Source organism: Ovis canadensis, chromosome 1 (genome assembly GCF_042477335.2).
Source record: "Ovis canadensis isolate MfBH-ARS-UI-01 breed Bighorn chromosome 1, ARS-UI_OviCan_v2, whole genome shotgun sequence".
Classification (NCBI taxonomy): Eukaryota; Metazoa; Chordata; class Mammalia; order Artiodactyla; family Bovidae; genus Ovis; species Ovis canadensis.
This window is the reverse complement of record NC_091245.1, coordinates 192793060-192817331: the sequence shown is the minus strand read 5'-3', so window position 1 is coordinate 192817331 and position 24272 is coordinate 192793060. Positions and strand designations below refer to the sequence as shown.

The 24272-nt window shown below is 46.4% G+C and overlaps 1 protein-coding gene across 2 annotated transcripts in view; it reads left to right on the top strand.

The window, feature by feature from the left end:
• Positions 1-24272, top strand: part of SLC12A8 (solute carrier family 12 member 8) — a 140627-nt gene that overhangs the window by 89525 nt on the left and 26830 nt on the right. For both annotated transcript variants that reach the window (XM_069556296.1, XM_069556306.1), the window contains exons 7-10: positions 7683-7770; positions 9329-9416; positions 17869-18015; positions 22900-23545. In XM_069556296.1, coding sequence (XP_069412397.1) covers positions 7683-7770; positions 9329-9416; positions 17869-18015; positions 22900-23545 — 969 coding nt within the window. The remainder of the gene's footprint in view (positions 1-7682; positions 7771-9328; positions 9417-17868; positions 18016-22899; positions 23546-24272) is intronic.

Below are 24272 nucleotides of genomic sequence, written 5' to 3'. Positions count from 1 at the left end.
CCAAACCCCCCAGTTCACCTGGTGCCACACAACCAGACTGTGAGGTTAATGGCAGTGCCCAGAAAGGTCTGGATGATGCTGGAGGTTTAACCTCCTCAGCTCAAGCTGGTAAAGTGATGGCCAACACCATTACCATCACATGTGAAAGCTGAGTCGGTGAAGAGATGTAAAAGGCCTCAGGACTAGGATGGAAAACCAAGTCAGAAGCCTTTACTGGTATGAAGAAACCTGTTACCTAAGTTACGTGGTCACAAGATGCAGCCCATATCGTCATCCTGATATAGGGCGAGGACGTGGTTTAGGGTAAAGCAATTAACTGCTTCCTGGAACTGGCAGCTCAAGACCAACGAGGAGGGGAAATGCCCTGGACCAGGACAGACTAGTGATTCAGAACTGGTGACGGAAATTGCTGTAGGGAAACCAATGTGTGGTGCTGATTATAACTGATTATAAGTAGTGCTGATTATAGCTAAGTTCAGCACTCCTGTGGGGGCAGTAGCCCCAAATTAATCATGCCGTTACTCTGTTTTAAAAAGAAAAATCCAAAAAGAGCATGGGTGTTAGGAAGAAATGGAGAGATTCTATGATGTGGAGGAAATAACATGACTTGAATTAAGGAAACTTCAAAATGAGTTCTGCTGGTTTTGTAAGCAGCTAGCTTGAAAACATGATAAAATTGCTTCCCCTCTTGGGGCCTCAGTTTCCTCATCTGTGAAATAAAAGGCCAGAGTTGATGATCTCTAAGATACTTTCCAGCTTTAAGAATTGTTGATTCTAAATAGCCACTTTAAAGATTTTTAGGAAGCCTGCCAAAAAGAGGATAAAGATCAAATAGGAATTACAAAATGGACACTTCGTGTTTTCCAATGATTAAAGTGTTTCATTTTTTTAAAAAAGTGTTGAATGTCAAATAAGTTTTAGGAAATAGTCTGTGCTACATTTCTCTTCTTAGAAATGGACAATGAAAATTAGAATGTTGTATGGTAAGTCCAGCAGTAAGAATCTCTAATCTTGTTTAATCAAGGTTTTCCCCACTGTTATGTTTTCTAACTGTGGAACCTTTTTTCAGGGGGGCATTATTTGTAAATATCACTGAGAAATACCTATTCTACTATTCCTCCCCTAAATCTAGCTCTAACATTGATAATATTTTTAAATTGTAGCAGAAACAGAAAGAAAGGTAACTAGGGAATCTCTATAATACCTCGTAAGCATGGGTGAGAAATATGAAATCAAAATAACTTTTCTAGATCTAACTGGTAAGCAAGACGTTTATAGTCCACCAGAACTAGAGATCCGGAGAAGGCAATGGAACCCCACTCCGGTACTCTTGCCTAGAAAATCCCATGGATGGAGGAGCCTGGTGGGCTACAGTCCATGGGGTTTCACAGAGTCGGACATGACTGAGCGACTTCACTTTTACTTTTCACTTTCATGCATTGGAGAAGGAAATGGCAACCCACTCCAGTGTTCTTGCCTGGAGAATCCCAGGGACAGGGGAGCCTGGTGGGCTGCCGTCATGGGGTCGCACAGAGTCGGACACGACTGAACCGACTTAGCAGCAGCAGCAGCAGCAGAACTAGAGATCATCTGCTCAAGAATTGTGTAGTCGTGCAAGGGCAAAATTCTGGGAGTAACGGTGTGCAAACCAATCCAACAGGTGTGCCTGGAAGTCACACCCACAGGAGTCACCCTGCGGCTTCCTGTCTGGAGCGTGTTACTGCCCTTTCCTTGCCTCGGGAATTCTGTGTTCATGGTGCTGACTCCCTGATTTCTGGCTTGCCTGTTTTGTCTCAAAAGCCCGCCTCCTGGCTATCTGGGCCTGGCCCTTCCCTGAGGGTGGCCTGTGTCAGTGTCGGCCGTTTCTGCGCCCACTGAGCAGGATTCCCACGTGCCCCATGCCAGGCCAGCTAGTGGGACCTCTAATTAAAGGCAGGGTCATCACTGTGCAAGGGATTGTGGAGAGAGAAGAAAAGGGCGTTTGTTTGTTATGAATACAGAACCTTTTTGGAAGCAGGAAGTCATTACGATTAATCAATCACTTTCCTAGACAGAAGCGCCTATGGCAATGGAGTTCTTGTGGCTCCTTATTTCTAGACTTTTGTAAATGATCTGAAGGAAGGCATACAGAATGACATGACAAACTAGAGGAGGTATGAAAATGGCAAAGAATACATAGCAGTATGTCACCTTGCAAAGCTGAATGAACAGGCATAGAACTGCCAGGGGCTTGGGGGGCAGAATGAAGTCATTGCCGAAGGTAGGAAGCCAGGCAGGTAAGACACTGGTAAACCTGGTGACGGGTGAGAACCTTGGCGGAGGCTCAGCAGGTGGGAGGTTCAGAAAGAGGAGGTGTTAATGGACGAAGTTAGTGGGGCCTGAGTATCAGGTAGACCTGGAGATCTGGCCAGGGCTGGCCTTGTCCGTCAGACTGTTCAAGCAACAAAGGACATGGTCCCACGAGCTGTGGTCAGAGTAAGGCAGGTCCTCGGCCTTGTTCTCTTGATCCAAATAAAACCTGTCTGTGATTTAAAAAATAAAAAATATAGTGCAGAGGTGCTTGTAACATAAAGCAGTAGTCTCTCAGCCTGCCCTCCCTCCTCCACCAACCTGACCACCCAAAGAACCCCTCTATAGGGGCAACCATTTTTAGTCATTTTTAGTACTTCAGGAGCTAACTGCATTACCAAGCAATGTGCCTATACCTGAGCTTCCCTGGTGGCTCGATGGTAAAGAATCCGCCTGCAGTGGGGGATCTGCAGCTGACGTGGGTTGGATCCCTGAGCTGGGGAGATCGCCAGGAGGAGGGCATGGCAACCTGCCTCCATATTCTTGCCTGAAGAATCCCATCAACAGAAGAGCCTGCTGGGTTATGGCCCAGAGGGTCCCAGAGAGTTGGACACAGGTGAAGTAACTTAGCCTGCATGTACATGCTTATATCTATAACTTGATAGTCAAAGTCACATGTAATTATTGACTCCATGATAAGAAATGTAGAGGGTTTAGCTTCCTTACATGTTCCTTTATCCACTTCCCAATTTTTAATAGTCATATTTTAATTTTTAGTTCTTTTTTGATTATCTTTATAACTTTAAATAATATGTTTAAGTCTGTTATCCATCCTAGGCTATATCTCTTCACTGCTTATTGTTGGTGTGGAAAATTAATATTCTGTGTTATGTTTTAAGATTAATGTATTAGGGTCATATTTATTTCATGTGTAAAGTATTTTGACAAGGAATGCGTTAGTTATCTTAAAGGAATCCCCGATTTTAAGGGATTCTGAATAATCCTTTTATATTTATGTTTTAGAGCAATATCAGGGAAGCTATGACAAGTTGATGACTAGCAGGTAAAGAGGAAAATCTCATGAAAGCTGTAGTTTACAACTTGCAGTGAACAAACACAGTTTCACACACACACACATACACACACACACAACCTCTCTATTAAAAAAGTTTTTTTTTTTTTTCTTTTTTCTTTTGCCTTTAGTTTACAAGTCAACAGGTTTTGGAACTTCAAAGACAAGCTGTTCAATATTTTTGGAAATTTCTTTGCTTCTCTTAGCAAACATTTAGAAACTCCCCTTTATGATGACAAAATACAGAATAAATTCTAGCATTAACTTTAAATTTATTGCATTGGTATATAAATATTTGCTGGCCATTTCCTTATTGACCTAACAAATTTAATGGGTAACTCACATTTCAGGTTTTCTTATTAAACTAACTGAAGCTTGTAACATTCAGCCAGTCCTGAGTGAAGATCCTGGGACTTTTGTTTCCCACACTGCTGCTGCTGCTGCTAAGCCACTTCAGTCATGTCCGACTCTATGCGACCCCAGAGATGGCAGCCTATCAGGTTCCTCCGTCCCTGGGATTTTCCAAGCAAGAGTACTGGAGTGGGTGCACACTACTACAACAAAAATATGAGTGCCTTCCCTCTTTCTAGTTCTCTTTTCTCTTTTCATTTCGTATTAGCTGTTAGCTATAGCTTTATGTTACTTTGTCAAGTAGATAATGTTCGTATTCTACTTTGCAGCTAAAGTTAAGTCCTCTGGGCTATGTCTATGACTGGGTGGTTGTGGTTCACTGAAGAGCCAAGTGGTGGGCGAGAATTCCACTTCCTTGGCTGCATCTGACGTGGCCCTTGTGTTATTCAGGGGAGACTGTTCCTGATATAATGGCCAAATGGATTAACTTTAAGACTTTTTTTTATTAGTTGTTTAAAGTCATGTCCTATTTTAGTTTCCTTCATATTTACATGTTGGCTTTCTTATTTACTTCTCCTCGAGTTTCAATAAGCATTTTCTCTTGTTGCCAAAATATGCGGTCAGCAAATCTTTAAAATAATTCATAGTGTCCTTTGTGTTGAATCCGGTTCCTATCCAGAAGCATCCCTACTGGGGTCTCCCTTCTTCTGCTTCAGACCCTGCTGGTTTCTCTGTGCGCAACTGCACAACCATTATCTGGGACTTTATTAACTCCTGACTTACCACCACTGCTTTCTGAATCTTCTCTTTTTCTCTTTCATAGCTTATATCCTCATTTTACTGGAGTCCTTGCTTTAGTATCTTCCTCCGAAATGATGTGTGGGAGGTAAATTTTCTGAGCCTTTCTTTGCTTTACTTTCACTTAATTGGTAATCTGGCTAAAACTCTAGTTTCAAAATAGCTTTTCCACAGAATTCAAAAATCAGTGCTCCGTTGTTTTCTAGCACTCACTGTTGCTGTTGAGAAGTCTGATGCCAGTCTAATTTTTGTTCCTTTGTAACTGTTCGGTTTTTATCTTTGAAAATATTTAGGATGTCTTCTAAAATTGCACAATGATGCATTTAGGTGTGGGCCTTTTTGTTGTTTACTTTATGGGATATTTCAACCTGAAGACTTGTGTCTTCTTCAGGGTGGAGACATTTATTTCTGTTGTTTACCTGCTTATTTTATTTTCTCTGTTCTCTCTTTCTGGACCTCCTGTTAGTGGGATATTGTAACTCCAAGATTTCTTCTCTGTTTCTCCTATTCTTTGCTCAAAATTTCTACCCCTTTGTCTTTCTAAATTCTGGGTTATTTACTTAACTTTATCTTCTAGATATCCCACTGCATTTTTAGTTTAAGTGATCGTGTTTTTAATTTTAGTGATCATGTTTTTAATTTCCAAAAGTCTTTTTCTTGTTTGTTCTTCGATTATTTTTTGTTTTTCATAGCATCTTGCTTTATAGGTAGAATATTCTTCTCGGATGTTTATGGAGCTACTAATTAGATTTTCTTCAAAATTTTCTTCTGTGTCCTGATTTTTATGTTTCTTCCAGGCCAGTTTGTTCTGTTTTTATCGTGCATGTGTTTATGTATTTGTTGTTGATTTTTGTTATACACTTGACGACCTTTGGTTGCTGGCATGGATCTCCTGCTGAGGTGTGTGGGGTCTGTCTCCTGGATGGGGCTCTTCCTTCAAGGAAAAGTTGACAGCAGTGCGTTTGTGGGCATGTCTGGCTCTTGAGAGCTTCATCTGGGGTGTGAACATCCATAGTAGTGGTCCTGGTTTTCCTTGGGCAGTTTATTTAGATCCTCTAGATAAGCATTCCAAGGTTTTCTTTTCCTTTCTATTCCCTCTTTTCCTTTAGTACTCTGTATCATTTTATCCATTTTCTATGTTCCAGACATTTGTGGAAACTTTTCCTTTACTTATCGCTCCCCCCTCTTTTTTTTAAGGCATGCATCCATCTTTCCCTTTTACTATCCTTTTAATAGGGTCTTGGGAGGGAGAGGACTGAGAATAAAGAAAATGTGCCCTATATGCCATTTTAAACAAACAAAAAACATTTAAGGATTACTTCTCCATTATTTCACAATGATCACTATAGAAAATTGAAAAAGTAGAGATAAACGATAAAATAAAAAAATGATCTGTTTTTCCATCACCCAGAAATAACATTAACGTTTTGAACATGTTCTAGTTCCTTTTTCATTTTTCTACACATCTATTTATCTGTTTTTTTTGTTTGTTTGTTTTTTTCACAATAAGATCATACGGTATGTTCTGCTTTCAGATATGCCTCTGAAATGGAAACAATTGCTCTTTTCATGTCACAACATATCCTTGATGTTATTGGAGGGCTGGTATATATTGAAAGATGTATCATCACTTATTTAGCCAGTCCTCTCCGTGGCTCAGATAGTAGAGAATTTGCCTGCAATGCGAGAGACCTGGGTTTGAACTCTGGGTAGGGAAGATCCCCTGGGGAAGGAAATGGCAGCCCACTCCAGTGTTCTTGCCTGGGGAATTCCATGGACAGAGGAGTCTTGTGGGCCACAGTCCATGGGGTTGCAAAGAGTCAGACACGACTAAACGACTAACACACACACACTACTTTTAGACATTAGGTTGTTTATAATTTTCACCACTCTATATATACAAGCTTTAATAAACATTTTTGGATACATCTTTACTTATGTCCTTGACTGTTTACTTAGGATACAACCGTAGTAGTGGAACTGCTCAGTCAAAATGTGTGCAGTTCTCTGCCTTAGTTCAGCATTCATGGCAGTCTTTGAAATAGTTCCTCTTTAACTTTCTGGGCCCAAACTTTCACTTTACTCCACTGCACTTGAGTTCCCTCAAGCGTTATAGCAGAGGCGTTAAGAGAGCAATTTTCCAAATCACACAGGCCAGGGTTGAATCTTAGCTTTGCTACTTACTAAATGTGTGACCTTAAGCTATTTTAACTTACCTCTTTTAGCACTAGTTTCCTTGTCTATAAAATGGGGGGAATAATTCTACTTTTCTGATGTGGTTGTTGTGAGGATTAAATGAGATTTAAAAAAAAAAAGCATGAAAAGCACTTAATACAGGCCCTGTCAGGTTCAAAGGGTTCGTAAATCCATATTGATGGAGTTGGACCCATTCCTCTCCCCAAATCCATGCAAAACGTCCTTCGAGACCACATTCACAATGCACCCACCCCCGTGGGCTTGCAGAGCGTGTGTGGGCTGGATCCATATGTTCAGCACACGCTGTCTTGTTGGTTTCCTGCCTGTGTGTGTTTGGACCACAATGATGACCTTCCCATCATGACTACGTGCTTCTCATGAGTGTTCATGAGAAATAGAGTCCACGGTGAAGAGGAGCTCGCCACTCAGTGTTGGCAGCATCAAGATGGTTTGTTGGAATCTGTTTAGAGCCCTTTGGCAGCTCAGGAGCTTTGAACAAGGCTGCTGACTCTGAATATTGGATGAAACGTGTCCCTGGGGTCCCTGAACCCCAATGTAGTCTGGGGATAGCAGAGGGAAAGAACTCTGCTGAGCAGGCAGGGGTGGGTTCTTTGCTAAGGCTGAGTCTCTCCTGGGTGTTGTCCGGCTGGAAGGCAGAGCTCAGAGCTCAGCATGTGGCCTTGGGACCTTTGTGTGGCCTGCCCGCCACCTCCCTAGCCCTCATTACTTTGCACTGGGCCATAAGATGCTTTTGTCGCTAGTCGAGCTCTCCTCCTGAGCATCAGCCAACCCACAAAAGTCCCTTTCACGCCTTGAGGATGCCTCCGCAGTTGCCAGGGGAGACTGAGAAGTGCACTTTGCAGAGCCGCAGATGGGAGGGCATGCCCGAGGATCCCTTCCAGGGAGGCCCCGAGGAGGGGAAGGGGATGTGTGGAGGATGCTGCTCACCCTTCTTTCCTGCCTGGGTGTCTTTCAGGAGTCATGGCCGGTTTCAACATGGGGGGCGACCTCAGGGAACCTGCTGCCAGCATCCCCCTGGGCTCCCTAGTAGCCGTTGGCATCTCGTAAGTTCCCCTTGTGGCAATCAGCTGGAGAGAGGGAGAGAAAACCCCAGGCAAAAGAGGGGATTGCTCCTTTTGTTCTAAGAGTGCCCTGTATGTGACCAATCTATTCTATATTCCAATCCTCCTTTTAACACTCAGCCAGCTGGAAAATTCATGTCTGGTGGGTTTAGATGCTCACTCTTTCATCCCCCCCGCCTGGGAATGCAGTAAGGAAGGGGGTCGTTAAGAAGGTGGACTCCTTTTTTCCTTTTCCCTCAGCCTCCTGCCCCTCCCCTTCCCCACCCCCATTTTGAACTTGGACATTTTGTAACCATTGAGTTTCCAGGACCATTGCAGGGAATATAAAAAGGAAGAGTTTTGCAGACAAAATAAGATTTGCATACTACTCCCCTCCGCTGATTGTCTGGGGGACTTCAGACAATTAACCTTCTGAGCCTCCATTTTCATCTCTGTAAAATGGGGTTAATGAGAACACATGTGTCCTGTAGATTGTGGAGGAGATGCTGTATGTAATGGCGCACAGTAGGAACTCAGAAGCTGATTCTCCTCTTCTCCCAGCTTGCCTCCCCAGTGCTGCCCCAAGGCTGCCAGGCTTCCCTGTGTTAGTTCACACTGTGCCACCCATGTGAGCAGGCTGGGTGCCTTGGGTCTGATTCTGACCTAGAATCTCTGTTTTCTCTCTGCACTATGGGAAGAAGCTCCTCTGCCTTCACTATGCAGGTGTGAAAGGTAATGAAATCCCAGACATGACAAGGATTAAAATACCTGCATTATTTTAACCGTGATGTTTCAAAAATATATGAATACACCTCTTCATCATTGCTGAGTTTGCTTTAGCTTGTTGTAATGGCACTGTGGCTCCTAGCCAGGCATATAGCACTTGTCTATTTTGTGCTAAATAACGTGATCTCTCTGGGAGGAAAATGAGGCTGACAAAGATAAGGGAGTGTGTCTAGAAGGAAAGGAAAGAGCCCTGCCTCATTTTTGGTCACAGCTGGGAGGTCCCAGGAGGAGCCTTTGGCCCATCCTCCTACTGTCCAGACGGGAATGAGGCCACTGGGTTCATGTGAGTTCATCGAGGTCACAGGGCTTGTAAGGGCAGAGCCAGGTCACTGCTGGCTGGCCTTTCACACTCGGCTTGGCTCTCTGTCACCTGGGGGCCAGGGAACAGCGGGACTCTGAGGCCTAACAGCTCATCGGCTTGTTCTGCTGCAGGAGGACGGGGTGCAGACCTGCCAGTCAGCCGTGGCCTGCATCCTGGCCAGCTGGGCTGCTCCCCACCCCAGAAAACCTCTGTGTGTTTTCCTCCATAAGAGGCAAATGATACATTTCTACACATTTATGTGAAATGATATGTTTATATATATTTATATGAAATATGCTAGAGGAGACAAGAGTACTGGCAGTGCCCCCAGACAATCTGGGGAGCCTTCGTGATGGCCATTCTCTGTCCTTGGGGACAGTTCCCTGGGGGAGCCCTCAGGCTGAGGAGGGTGGAGTGGGACGGGATTGAGTGATGTCAGGTGGCAGCCCCGTTCTGCTCTTGGGTTTCTTGCAGGTGGTTTCTGTACATCGTCTTTGTCTTCCTGCTTGGCGCCATCTGCACCCGAGAGGCCCTTCGCTATGACTTCCTGATAGCGGAAAAGGTGGGTGAGTCCTGCAGCCTGGTGGGCTCAGGCGGCAGGTCGTTGACCAGCTCTGAGCAGCAATGGCTGCCTCCCCTTTGTATCCTGGATGGGGAATCCATGTAGTCGCCGGCCCAGGACTACAGTACAGTGGCCTAAGCCATGGGAAAGGTACAGGTCCTTCATATGTATCCCTAGACCTGGGTAACCACATCAGAGAAGACACATGCAGGCAGGTGCTAAATAACACAGGGGACACAGGCAACCCTGCATGTCAAAAATCAGAGCAGAAACAAAGAATCTGGTCACCTGAGATCCCCAGCTCCAACAATCCTTCATTATTGCCAATAGCCTCCCTTCCACTGTGAGCAGAAAGCTACTCACAAGAAACCGATAAGGAGGAAGCTGATGAACAGAAAAGAGGGCAGGAAGCCCAGCGCCAAGGTGAGGGGTGGTGGGAGGCAGGGTCGGAGGCCCCTTGTCCTCTCGGGCTCCCCAGGGGATGGCCTGATGGATTTGGATACTGCATCTTTGTTTTCCTGAGCACTACACTGGCCTGAAGATGTTTAGCCAAGTCCTCATGTTCCACAGCCTCTGAACAGGCTGGAGGTCATGTGACAGTCAAGGACACTCACTTGGCATCTCTAGAACCCAGGAGATTAAGACTTCCAGACATTTTGCTGGAAATCCCCCAAAACTCCTGTCTTCCCTTAAGTTCCCTGGGGGAAAGTGGACCCTGAGATTCCCGTCATGTATCAGAAAGAAGCGCCAGGCCAGGGAGGTGTCCTTACTCAGTTAACTCCTGAGTATCTTTGCTCTTATTGCGGAAAAAGCACCTTTTTCTCTGGTATGAGGCTTTGCAAAGCTGCCTTGCAGGTACATAGAGGGGTGCTGCTTGGGGCAGCCTGGGGCTGGCAACGCTGAACTTACATTTTAGAGCTATGTTTGGGCTTGCTTTTCACATTAGTGCGGGTTTCTTTTTCAGGTGTGTAGACGCCAGTGTCAAGGTGATATTTATTTTTGGGGGTGGGAAAGTGTCTTGGCCTTACCTTGCAAGAAGGTTTGCAAGGGGGAGCAGTTCAGGGAGTGAGAGCACTGACATCCACCTCCCAGGTCTCAGACCCCCCAGGTGAGCAGGGTTTACTCTCAAGGAAGGAGTCAGGGCCTCTCATTTGTATGTCTGTGTTTGCTGCTGCCGTCTCATGTCTCATCTCCCAGGGGCCTCTTCTCTAACTGTGGAATGAAAAGCTGGGCTCCGTTAGAGTGACTAAAGGCCTCCGGGAGTAGCTGGGCCTGGACTGAGGGAGCAGCCAGCTGCTGTCCACACCATGCCAGCAAGCTCTGCCCCTTCTTGAGCCGGTTCTTTCTTGTGGATTCCCCCACAGAGGCCCTTTCAACCATCAGAGACTCTGATCTGGATGAAAAGAGTCAAATGATCCCCTGGGCAGGGCCCCTCTCTCCATTCCTTCCCTTGTTTTGCAGGGAAGCTAAGAATAGGTGTGCGTGAGGGGGCAGCACGTGTCCCAGGAAGGCCACAGATAAGAGAGTAAGAACAGCTTTCACCAGCAGCCCCGGGGAGACTTCAGGGTGGAGATTCCACCTCTAATCATAGACTTATACATGGAGGTTGGGGGTGGGGGACTCATTTGAAAGGCAGTGAGACAGGCAGGCCCGCACTTCGCTGGTGGCTGGGGCACCTGCTAAACCCTGCCTGGCGGCAGCATGCAGGCAGGTCACTATGCACACAGCAGGTGAGAGGTGGAAAATGGGGTTTGGAGAGGACACAAGACTGTTTCCCGGAACAGGCAGTTGTTAAGCCTGTGCAAGAAAGAAAAGATAGTATCCTTGTTGTCAGTAGCAATCAGAGGCCGGCGCCACAAGTGCGGGAACAGGGACAGAACCGCTCAGAGCAACTCTGCAATAGCGACTCCCTGGTGTGCTGCCCACCCCACTCCGCCCTGGGGTCCCACAAAAAGAGGACCAAGTGAGATTCCCCCTGAAAGCCACGAATCCTGAGTTTTCCTTCTTGCCCTCCTTGGCACTGACTGGGCTGCAGCAGCAGGGACTACACTTAGGGAGTAAGTTGGGCCACAGGCAGCTGTACTCTCGGCACCTGGAGGAGGGAAGGGTGTCTGAGAGGCTGGCTGGTGCGGTACCCTGCCACCCTGATGTGGTGTTTAATAAACTGTTCATCCCCCCGCTCTGTCCCCTGTCTTAGCTGTGTCCTGGTCCTGAGCCAGCCCATCTCTGAGCTCTCCTGGGCCCCAAGAAAGCAAGGCCTCTTCCTCCTGGTCTGTGTGCCCTGAGGGTCTTGCCTGGGCCCAGACCTGTGGCCTCTGCCCTTGACTCTCCTCCTAAGGAAGCAACCGCCTCTGAGCACCTCCTTCTCTTCCTCTCAGGCCTTTTCTGCCAGAACAGTTGTCCTCAGCGGCTGCCGGCTACCCTGGATTCCTTTCCACTGACCTGCAGCTGGTCAGTCCTCTGTTTCTTTCTGGGTTTCCTGCCACTCCTCTGATCTATTTCTAATTATTTGGCTTCCCAGCCCATGGTTCCTCTCAGAAGTTTCTTTTCACTTTATATCCCTACCCCAGAGGAAATTTTCCCTGGCTGTTGGGCGTCAAGCTTTCTGAAAATCTTGACTATGTCACAGTGACTCTGAGGTCATCTTTGTGAGGCGCAATCCCTGGTGTGTGGTTGATGCTTACTACATTTTGATTCCCCTACACACTCCTATGGGCTTCCCAGGTGGCGCTAGTGGTAAAGAATCCACTTCCTAATGCAGGAACAAAAGATGTGGGTTTGATCCCTGGGTTGGAAAGATCCCCTGGAGTAGGAAATGGCAGGCCACTCCACTATTCTTGCCTGGAAAATTCCATGGACAGAGGAGCTTAGTGGGCTACAGTCCATGGGGTCGCAAAGAGTTGGTCAGAACTGAGTGACCAGACACAGACATACCCCTATGGGGATACCTTTACAGACAGTGCACATTTTCAGGTGGGGACATTTTTTTCCCCTATTAATCCACATGTTAAACTGAATAGGAAAAGCCCCCAAAGTGTCCATCTCAATATTATTCAGTTATAGAAAAAGGAATTGTATAAACAGCAGGTATTAGTAGGGCTAAAATGAAATAGACTGATTGCTTTACAATAAACTTATATGAAACCCAAGAAGTGTTTATTACACATCAAAAAGACCATATATTTTAGGAGCCCTGGAGCTTGCTAACTAGCAGAATAAGAACAGATTAATAGGAGGAGTATCTTCAAAGCATGCCTGTGAAAAATGAGCCGTGGCACAGGGAACACTCTCATCACCCTCGGATTTGGCAGTCACGATTCCCACGTTCACGAGCTGCACGTGGAGTGAGGCAGGGCTCGTAGCTGGGGGCAAGCCTGGCCCAGCACAGCCACCCAGCCCCGCCTGCCTGTCCTCTGCTCTCTCTCCTGGACACAGCTCTGCCTCTCAGGAAGTGAAGTCAACCATGTTTCCTTGTGGTAGTGGTTTAGTCGCTAAGCCGTGTCCGACCTTTGCGATTCCATGGACAGAGGAACCTGGCAGGCTACAGTCCATGAGATTCTCCAGGCAAGAATCCTGGAGTGAGTTGCCATTTCCTTCTCCAGGGAATCTTCCCAACCCAGAAATTGAACCCGGGTCTCCTGCATTGTAGGCGGATTGTTTACAAACTGAGCTACAAGGGAAGCCCACATGTTTCCTTGGGGAAAGTGGCTATCAAGTGAGAGGAAACCTTTGGCTGAAAGTGGAGATGCTGGTCACCTTGTGGAATGAGGACAGTATGAGAAAGCTCATGTCTGCAGAAAGAGGGAACTGCTTGGTATTGTAAAGGGGTAAAGGTGTCAGGATGTACTCCTCAGTAATGTCAAAGGGCCACAGGAATTGGATGAGGCAGAATGAGTACTTTGGAAATGACCTTATTAAACCAAATTCTTCAAGAGAAGGGAGTGGCCAGTGGGTTGGCAGGATCTTTCAGTGGCTGGAGTTACCATGGGAGCTGGGATCAAGTACCAGGAACAGAGAGACAAGTTAATGCTTTTCATCAGTAGTTATGGAAAAAGAAATAAGGGTAGTTCACACCCCAGGTAATATATTAGGAAGACAGCATTTTGTGATGACTCACACAGGTAGATAATAGAAGGGTTTTCCTAAAGAACTGTTGACACATATCTGCACAAAAAAATTCTCACTTCTACCTTTACTGGCACGGGTAGTTAAGTTTACAGTGCCAGATAAATAAAGGAAATGATTAAATTCTACAAGGCTTGGAGCAGAGCCATGGAGCTCACTGCCGTACCTGTAGAGCTCTGCTCTACGCCAGGTATCTAAGCTGTCCTCAGTGCTCCCCACAAGGGCAGATGGGTGACAAGGAAGGGGCAGGACTCAGGTGGGGGAGAGAGAGAATGGAGTTGTTACATTCAACCACAAGGACCAACGTTTCGTTTCTTTTTCAGAAAACTGGTTGAATAACAGTTTTACATAAAAGAGTGGCAAATGGACAGTCCGTTTAAATGCAGTTGACAAACCGGACAAAGCTTCCTACACCTAGATGGTCATCCCTCTGGCCCTTGGCCCCAGGGCTCTGCAGCAGCCCTGGGGAGTGTGAGTGGGAAGGCTGGCTGAGATGGAGGTCACTGTATCTGGCCACATGTTGCCAGAGACTCACTAAGTTCCCGAGGTTACTTCCAGCACTGAAGCACACCAGCCTGGCCCATCTCCTTCCCACTCACATTCACTGTAAATGGATAGGCTATATATACATGGAAAAGAACTTTTTACACTCAAATGTATGTAACCTGTTGGATTCAGTTCAGCTCAGTCATGTCCAACTCTTTGCGACCCCATGAATCGCAGCACGCCAGGCCTCCCTGTCCATCACCAACTCCCAGAGTTCACTCAGATTCACGTCCATTGAGTCCGTGATGCCATCCAGCCATCTCATCCTCTGTCATCCCCTTCTCCTCCTGCCCCCAATCTCTCCCAGCATCAGAGTCTTTTCCAATGAGTCAACTCTTCACATGAGGTGGCCAAAATACTGGAGTTTCAGCTTTAGCATCATTCCTTCCAAAGAAATCCCAGGGCTGATCTCCTTGCAGTCCAAGGGACTTTCAAGAGTCTTCTCCAACACCACAGTTCGAAAGCATCAATTCTTCGGTGTTCAGCCTTCTTCACAGTACTTTCTGCAAGGAGATACCATGCCTGCCAGCAATGGAGAATTCTCTGAGGGGAGTATGCATTGGAGATAAGGAACCATGCCCAGTGGCTTTCACCATGACTACACCTTAGAATCACCTGGAGGGCTTTTGGAAAAATCAACCATATCTGAGTCCCACTCTGTAACAGTTATAGCAGAATCTCGGGGTGACTTGTGTGTATAATCAGACTGGAGGACTACTGGGTCAGATTTTCAAAAAGCTTTTGAAAAAATTTTATTACAGAGTCCTTTTTTAAAAAAAAGTCAACAGAAGGCAGAAACAAAGGCTATAGATGAATGATTGCATCTCAGAATGAATCAGGGGTTTGATACTGGGACTAGTGTATCTAACAATTTTGTAAGACATCCAGGGCACCAATTACAGTGGAGTTGTGAAGCCTTATTACTCCAGCCAACAGTACTTGCTGAATGCTCTGTGCCAGAGGTCCAAGATGCAGGAGACTTAGAAGCTTATGGTATGCTGGCAAGAGGGGCCATGAGTGTAATTAACCACAGGGTAGATGACCTGCCATTAGAGTAGACAAATAAAGTGAGGGAATTTCATATGACATTAATTTCTTCTAGTAATAAAGTGGTAAATAGAGTAGGGTGGGATAGGCGTAAATTCATGACACTGAAGAAAAGAAGGGACATTCATTGGGGATAAAGATGAAGTGGGAAAACAGTGGAAACAGTGTCAGACTTTACTTTTTAGGGCTCCAAAATCACTGCAGATGGTGACTGCAGCCATGAAATTAAAAGACGCTTACTCCTTGGAAGAAAAGTTATGATATTCAAAAGCAGAGACATTACTTTGCTGACTAAGTTCCATCTAGTCAAGGCTATGGTTCTTCTTGTGGTCATGTATGGATGTGAGAGTTGGACTGTGAAGAAGGCTGAGTACCGAAGAATTGATGCTTTTGAACTTTGTTGTTGGAGAAGACTCTTGAGAGTCCCTTGGACTGCAAGGAGATCCAACCAGTCCATTCTGAAGATCAGCCCTGGGATTTCTTTGGAAGGACTGATGCTAAAGCTGAAACTCCAGTACTTCGGCTGCCTCATGAGAAGAGTTGACTCATTGGAAAAGACTCTGATGCTGGGAGAGATTGGGAGCAGGAGGAGAAGGGGACAACAGAGGATGAGATGGCTGGATGGCATCACTGACTTGATGGACATGAATCTGAGTGAACTCCAGGAGTTGGTGATGGACAGGGAGGCCTGGCGTGCTGCGATTCATGGGGTCGCAAAGAGTCGGACACGACTGAGCAACTGAACTGAACTGAATGCATTTAAGGAGAACTAATCCACACTGAATTAAGCAAAAGGTAGGCTCTTTAGTGGACCTTAGGCTTATCCACAAAACTTCTGACCTCCCTGACTGTTTGAGGGTTATTCACCGATATGAGGTCTTGAAGGGAGTGATCCCCATTTATTATTATAGGACCCCCAAATGACCAGACTCTTGCTTGCCTGTCCCTTTGAGCCCCTGGTAGGGCGTGTGACTTAGGCTGGGCCCACCAGATGCTTCAAATGTCATGAATGCTGCAAAGGTAAGGTGGTGGTGAGAATTCATCTTTGGGGCAGCAGGTGCTGGTAGCATCTTGATCAGACTGCTCCTGTTCAGGAATTTGAATGTGCTGCTAGCTTTGGGTCTTGCCTTTTTCCAAGCCTCATCTTTCAGCCTTCTGATGATTCTGTGACCCTCCAGTATCCTATAAACACATGCTTAAAAAATATTTCCTGTCAAGAATCCTGGCTGATACAGATTTTTCATGCTAGTTTATGTTCAGTATAGCTTGATGCGTTGTTAAAGCAAGGAGTAAAAACTAGGGTGAGGAACGTCTTCATGGAGAAGGATATAAGGGACAAAATGGAAAATGAAATCTAATGCAGCTATAACAGCTGGACAAATGAGCGCTTAAAATACACGGTTCAGGCCATTTGCCTAAAGTAAAATATCAATAGAAAGGAAATGGCACCTCAAATACTTAAGAAAAGGGAGAGACTTTCCTGTGGGTGTAGATGAAGTTCAGCTCAGGAGGGGGCTGTGGGCTCAGGGACTCATGACAGACAGTGTGGGACACAGCTGCACACCAGCAGCACTGATCTTTGCAAGGGGACACCAAGCAGAGCAACTCTGCCCTCTCTCCTATCTGCTGGTGCCTTGTGGGCTCTGTGGATCTCACTCTCTCACTTAACACTTATATCTCTGTATTGGCACCAAGTGGACCAGGATGAACTAAACAGGAGCCCCATGGAAGTGAAGCCAGTGGAGGAAATAGAGTGTCTGGTGCTCCCCAGCCTCACACTGAGGCGCAGCAGAGCCCTGAGGAGCGCCCACTCATGTCAGGGGCTGGCGGGTGGGCTCATGGAGGAGGGGAAGTTTATGCTGAGTCTTGAAGCACAATTGGGAGTTTAAGAGACAGACAGTGAGTGGCTTAGGGATGTGGACAGAGGGTTCCAGCAAGCAGAGAAATCATGCTGATGCATTCTGAGTGTGCAGAGTGTGGGACTGGAAGTGTCACAGACCAAGAAGGGCCAGGTATGGCAGGGCATTGGGGAGCCATTGATACTTCTATCGCAGGGGCATTCATTATGACCAGTGTGCATGTAGGTCATGCTGGCAGAGGCCTGGGGACAGAACTTAGCCCTTAGCATTGTTGCTGTCAGTGGTTCGCAAAGGATAGTCTCCAGGCCATCAGCATCAGTATCACCTGGGCCCTTGTTAGACCATGGAGAAGGGAATGGCTACCCACTCCAGTATTCTTGCCTGGAAGATCCCATGGACAGAGGTGCCTGTCCAGGTGCTACAGTCCAGAGGGTGGCACAGAATTAGACATGACTGAAGCAGCTGAGAATGCACACACTTGTTAGATATCCAAAATTTGGGCCATATACCAGACCTACTGAATCAAGAAACTGTGAGGTAAGACCCAGAAAATCTGTGTTTTAACAAGCGCTCTGGATGAATCTGCCATTCATGGGGTTGCAGAGTCGGACACAACCGAGCAACTGAAGTGGATGAATCAGACACAGTCAATTTGAGAAGCTCTGTGTAGTCCATGCAAGAAGTGATGGTGGGTCAAACTGAAATGGTGGCAATGCCAAGCAGGTGGGGTGGATCTGAGGTGTTTGGAATTTATCTAAGATGTCGAATCTGGAGGATTTATGATCAGATGGGGTGTGGGTGGGTGGGTACCAGGGGAGCAGAAGGGAGCAGAAGCAGATTCTGATGTTGAGTAATGAAACTGCTTCCTCATACAGGTGTCCCTAGTGGGCTTCCTATTCCTTTTGGGCTTGTACATCTCATCCCTGGCCTCCTGTATGGGAGGCCTCTATGGAGCCCCCCGGATCCTGCAATGCATCGCCCAAGAGAAAGTGATCCCCGCGCTGGCCTGTTTGGGGCAAGGGGTGAGTGACCTTTTCTTTGAGAAATGTACATTTTTGCCGCCCAACCGACTGTTGGCCAATGAATTGCTTAAATCTTTCTGATAAGAGCTGCTGGTCTGGTTCTGGTAGGGAGAAACAAGCCTGCACCCCTATCCTCTGGCTTCTTTAGTCTGGGGCCACTGGACAAAGCATCTGTCAACGTCATAGCCACCCAGAGCACTTCGGCACTGGGTTAGTTAACTGTCACAATAGCACCATGGACCCTGCCACAGCAGAGCGAAGTAGTGCCGCAAACCTTAGTAAAAGTAAATTCTGGATCCTCCAAGTTTAGCCTAGAGGGAAGAACCTCTTGGTGAGGAGAGGACCTGGGCCTTGCAGCTCTAACTCTACCCTGGAGATTCACCTCCCCTTGGGGTCGCTTTATGCTGAACTCTCGCACTTCTCGTCTCTGGGCTCCCTGTGAATCCTCATAGCCCTAACCGTAACTGATGCAACTTGGTCGAGTCAAATCAAATGAGACATTCCTAAAACTGAAGGGGTGACAAAAGAAGGAAGCTAAGAAACCCCACTTCCCAATAATGTCTTTTGCAAGCTGTCAGTCAGTTCAGTCCAGTCGCTCAGTCGTGTCCGACTCTTTGCAACCCCATGAACCACAGCACGCCAGGCCTCCCTGTCCATCACCAACTCCCGGAGTCCACCCAAACCCATCTTGCAAGCTGTAGTTGATTTCTATCTTGTGGAAACATGACAGGGTTTCTCCCCACCCCAGTCCCATCCCCTGCCCCACTCTTGTTTGATGCCATGTAGGTACAAGTCATCTTTAATCCCTCCCTTTACCTTCCTCTGCTTCTTATCCACCAGTCAGTGTAGACAGGTAGGACAAGTGACTATCCTCTCTAGTAACTTCCATGTGGTGTGTGCCTTGTATTTTATTTTAATTAATTTTTATTAGGTAACATGTGTAGTTGGGTTGTTCAGTCGCTTGGTTGTATCTGACTCTTTGTGAGCCCCTGGACTGTAGCCGGCCAGGCTCCTCTGTCCATGGAATTCTCCAGGCAAGAATACTGGAGGGGGTTGCCATTTCCTTCTCCAAGATAATGTGTGTACAGGACTCAAAACTAAAAATAAAAGATACCCTGAGAATTTTTGCTCCATCATGAGTCTTTCTACTTCTTCATCACCTGTAGCCACATCCTATCATAGCTGGTTTTATTAGTTTTTCATGAATCCTTCTTTCTCTTTACAGAGGTAGTGTCCTGTGTACGTTGTTCTTTGCCTTGCTTTTCTTCATTTAATATAGCTTGGAAATCTGTCTTTTCGTATGAATATAGAAAGAACTTTCTCATTCTTTTTCCATCATGTTCCCTATAGATAGTACAGCTTCCAGTGAACAGTGCTACAGAGGATACTTTGTGTGTGTGTGTGTGTGTGTGTATTCAATTTTACACATATGCAGATAGATATATCTATAGGATCAATTTTCCTAATTGAGTTTGCTGGTCAAAGGGTAAGTGCATTTTAATATTAATAGATATTGCCAAAACACCTTCCATGGGAGCTGTATCATTTTGTATTTCTACCAGCAGTGTATGAAAGTTCCTGTCTTCCAGCAGCCAGCATGACTGTTAGACCTGGGCCAAGGACCTTGCTTTATAGGACTCTGTTCTGGCCTCTAGGAGACTCATGAGGTCAAGGGGACATGCCCTTAGCCTGTGGGCTTACATAAACAGATGGTGACCACATCTGGCCCAGGGACCATGGTTTGCCAGCTCTGGATTACCTCCTCCATATGTATCTCTAAACAAAATAGTTCAGTTTTGCCTGCTTTTTGAACTTCATATAAATATGGCATGCTTTTCAGGCACCATTATGTGACTCATCCATGTTTTTGCTGGTAGCAGCGGCTTGTTTATTACCATCTCTCTGTAGCATTTCCTCATTTGCTGCAGTTTCTTTGCTAATCTTGCTTGTCATGGTATGTCCCTGTTTGGGACTGTTATGGACAGTGCAGTGAACATTCTTGTAGTCGACTGGTTCATGTGTGGAGTTCTTCCAGACCTGTTAGTGGAGTTGCTCAGTTGTTAAGCTCTGTATAGCTTTGCTTCATAGATAACACTGAACTCTTTCTCCAAAGTAGTTGTGTTAATTTAAACTCCTGTCAGCAGTTGGTAAGTGTTCCCATTCTTCTGTGCTCTTGCCAACACCTGATATTATCAGATGTTTTAATTTTTGCCAATCTGGTAGGTGTTTAATGGTATCTCACTACAGTCTTGGGGAAGGCAATGGCAACCCACTCCAGTACTCTTGCCTGGAAAATCCCACGGACTGAGGAACCTGGTGGGCTGCAGTCCATGGGGTCGTGAAGAGCCGAACACAACTGAGTGACTTCACTTTCACTTTTCACTTTCCTGCATTGGAGAAGGACATGGCAACCCACTCCAGTGTTCTTGCCTGGAGAATCTCAGGGATGGGGGAGCCTGGTGAGCTGCCGTCCATGGGGTCACACAGAGTCAGATACAACTGAAGCGACTTAGCAGCAGCAGCAGCAGCAGCAGCACTACAGTCTTAATTTGCATTTCCCTGATTACTGATGAGGTTGGGCATCTTTCATATGTTTAACAGACATCCTTTTGCACATTATCTTTAGTGGGTTGTCTGTCTTCTAATTATTTTGTAGGGATTCTTGTACATTCTGAATTGCTCTTTGTCAGTTACATGTGTTAACAAATATCTTTTCCCATACTGTGACTTGACTTTTTTTGTGCTGTGTTTTGGTAACAGAAGTTCATGTGTGACTATTTTATCACATTACAACCCACCCTTATCTAAGTCCTTCCTGGATCACTAGCATATTCTACAGTTTACCTAAGACCTCATTCCACTTATTTCAGACCCTCCTTTTATTTCATTAGTTTTTGACAATTTACTTTATTTTTTATAGTTTTATTGTTAGAGTATGCTGAATAGCTAACCCACTCCAGTACTCTTGCTTGGAGAATCCCACGGACGGAGGAGCCTGGTGGGCTGCAGTCCATGGAGTTGCTAGGAGTCAGACGTGACTGAGTGTCTTCACTTTCACTTTTCACTTTCATGCATTGGAAAAGGAAATGGCAACCCACTCCAGTGTTCTTCCCTGGAGAATCCCAGGGACAGGGGACCCTGGTGGGCTGCTGTCTATGGGGTCACACAAAGTTGGGCATGACTGAAGCGACTTAGCAGCAGCAGTTCAGCAGCATGCAAATAGCTGTAGTAAGTATACCCAAAATGTAATTTTCAAAAACAATGAAATGTATCTTTACTCCTTAAAAAAAAAAATTTACTCTGGATTCTAGGGAAGGTATTTCAGATCAATAGGGCCTCTGATCCTCAGAGACTCAGGCCAATGATGACTTTGCTACCTCCATCCTGTGAAGGTTGAACTCTGTTCCAATCCTCAGTAAGGGGGATACACTTGGAGGAACATACCTGGGAGGTTCACAGATCAGGTCTGGATGTAGCTGACATGCCTGTCCCTCCCATCACAGTGCTGGCATAAAGGAGGTGGGTGCAGTGGTTAGGTCCTGTGTCTATCCTGAGAGTAAGGCTGACAGTATTTCCTGAAGAAGAGTGAGGGAATGAGAGGAGTCATCAAGAATTTTGCTTACTGAGTAACTAGAAGGATGAAATGGGTACTTTCTTAAGTGGAGAAGCTTCAGAGTAGACTTGAGAGCTAGGACATCGAGGGATTAGCAGTTTGGTTTTGGAGCTACTTGGGTTAAGATCCTATTAGACATCAACTGGAAATGTTGAGTAGCTGCTGCTGCTGCTAAGTCGCATCAGTCGTGTCCAACTCTGTGTGACCCCATAGATGGCAGCCCACCAGGCTCCCCCGTCCCTGGGATTCTCCAGGCAAGAACACTGGAGTGGGTTGCCATTTCCTTCTCCAATGCATGAAAGTGAAAAGTGAAAGTGAAGTCACTCAGTTGTGCCCGACTCTTAGCGACCCCATGGACTGCAGCCTACCAGGGTCCTCCATCCATGGGATTTTCCAGGCAAGAGTACGGTTGACTAAGTCTAGATTTCAGGGGAACATTTCAAGCTGGAGTTTCAAATTTGGGAGCTACGAGCATTAAACTGGTTTTCAAGGCCATGAGCCTGATTGAGGTCCTAGAGAAGGAAGATAGGTAGAGAAGAGGAGGGGTCCGAGGATGGAGCTGGAGAGTGCTCTGAATACATAATTCAGGAATGTGGGGTGGCCAGCGGCAGAGAGTAAGGAGCGGCCACTGACAAGGGGACCAGCGGGAGAAGCCAGGAGACAAGGGAGCAACCAGCTGGGTCAGATGGAACGCTCAGGTCAAGGAAGGCGAGGACGTAGAAGCACTGTTGCCCCGGGTCAGGGTCTGTGAGGAGTAGCTTCTGTGGAGTGACAGGTCACAGTACATGGAATTAGCACATTTTCTCCACTCTGTCTTCCTGCAGGTCACCCATACTCACCCCCATTAGTAACAGATGTGCGCAAATGTGTGTGCGAGAGTTTGTTCATGTTTGGTATTGGAACCGCCCCACCTCAGTCACCAATGAATCTGCTGTGTCTTCCGGAGTCTGCTACTCCCCTTGAGGTTATTTTCTCCATTATAGCTTGGGAAGAATCAGTTTTGTATTTCTTTGATTTCCAAAGCTGACTTTAAAACCCAGTGAAAGACAAAAAGAGAAATACTTGTGAAGTTCGTGTTCTATAGTATTGTCCCATGTTAGTAGTTACTCTGGATTGGACGTCATTATCCCAAGCTTGCAGATGAACTGTTGCTAACACACCAAGAAGCACACGGGAGAAGTGACTGGGCCAGTTTGAGCTGTGTTTCTATCATGTCCTGTGGTTTTCTTCCATAAAGTTTCATGGTCCTGCAATTCCTTTTGTTTCTGCAGAACGGGCCAAATAAAACGCCGGTAGCTGCCATCTGCCTGACTGGCTTGGTGACCACGGCCTTTGTCCTCGTGGGTCAGGTGAATGTCCTGGCCCCCATCGTCACCATCAACTTCATGCTGACGTACATCATGGTGGACTACTCTTACTTCTCTCTGGCCATGGGGGGCTGCAGCCTCTCGGAGAGGCCTGAGTCGGTGCCCGGGGAGGGCCTGGGTGCTCTCCAGGGCTCTGAGCCCCTGCTTCTGGAGAAGGCTCCCAGTTATGGCTCTGAGGGCATTGCCCAGAGCCCTTCTGAGGGCACTCTGCTAGAATTCACCAAGGACATGGATCAGCTCCTCCAGCTAACCAGGAAGCTAGACAGTAGCCAGCCCAGGGGAGGAGAGAGCCATGGGATCCTAGAGAATCAGAAGCGGAAGACCAAGAAGGCCAGCAAGCAAACCCTCCAAGAGAGCTTCCTCTTGGACCTCAGGTCCCCTGCTTCCTTCTCTCCTGGGGATGCTGATGGATGGCCTACTGCCTCCTGGGAAGGGCAGAGGCCCCACAGGAACGCACAGAGTCCCAGAAGTGAAGGGGATCAGCCTAGGGGAGCCTATGGAGCAAAACTCATCCCTGAGCCAAGTAACCAGCCCAGGCCAAGCAGAGAAGGTGGGTGCTTCGCAGTCACACCAGGGCCTCTTAATTTGGGAGTTATCACAACCCTCTTTCAAATCCTTAGGTCATTTTATAACTGGCTTTAAAATCCTTGTTAATTTCATTTTATGTTTACGTTAAAATATTATGGTCAGTTATCAGCTGAATTTATAATTCTAGTCTGGTATAGAGTTGTTTTAAGCAGAAATTTCTATCTACTCTTGTATGTTAGGGCTGGGAGCCGTGAGTGAGTGAGTGAGTGAGTGAGTGAGTAAGTGAGTGAGTGAGTGAATAAGTGAGTGAAGTCACTCAGTCGTGTCCGACTCTGCGACCCCATGGACTGTAGTCTACCTAGTAACTAAATATTAATTTCATTTTACTCAAAAATGAGCCAACATGAATGAACCGGTTTCTCCCTTCAAGGGAAGTGGAAGTGTGCTGTGACAAACTGCCTGGCAAGGGCTCTGTCTATTTCGTCTTTGGAGGATGAATCTCCCAAACCAGGCAGGAGGGGGATGGAGAGACAGGAGATGAGATAAAGAGCACAGCTTTTCTTTGCTTCCTCGTATCTGCAGACAGAGGGAGACACTCAAGGGAGACTTCTGGGGTGTGAGAAATTCCAAGAGAAAGAGAGAACTCAGAATTGTTTAGTCTTCCATATTCCAGGTGCTTGCTTGTGCTCACTCAGTTGTGTCTTTCTTTGTGACCCCATGGATGTGTAGCCTGCGACGCTCCTCTGTCC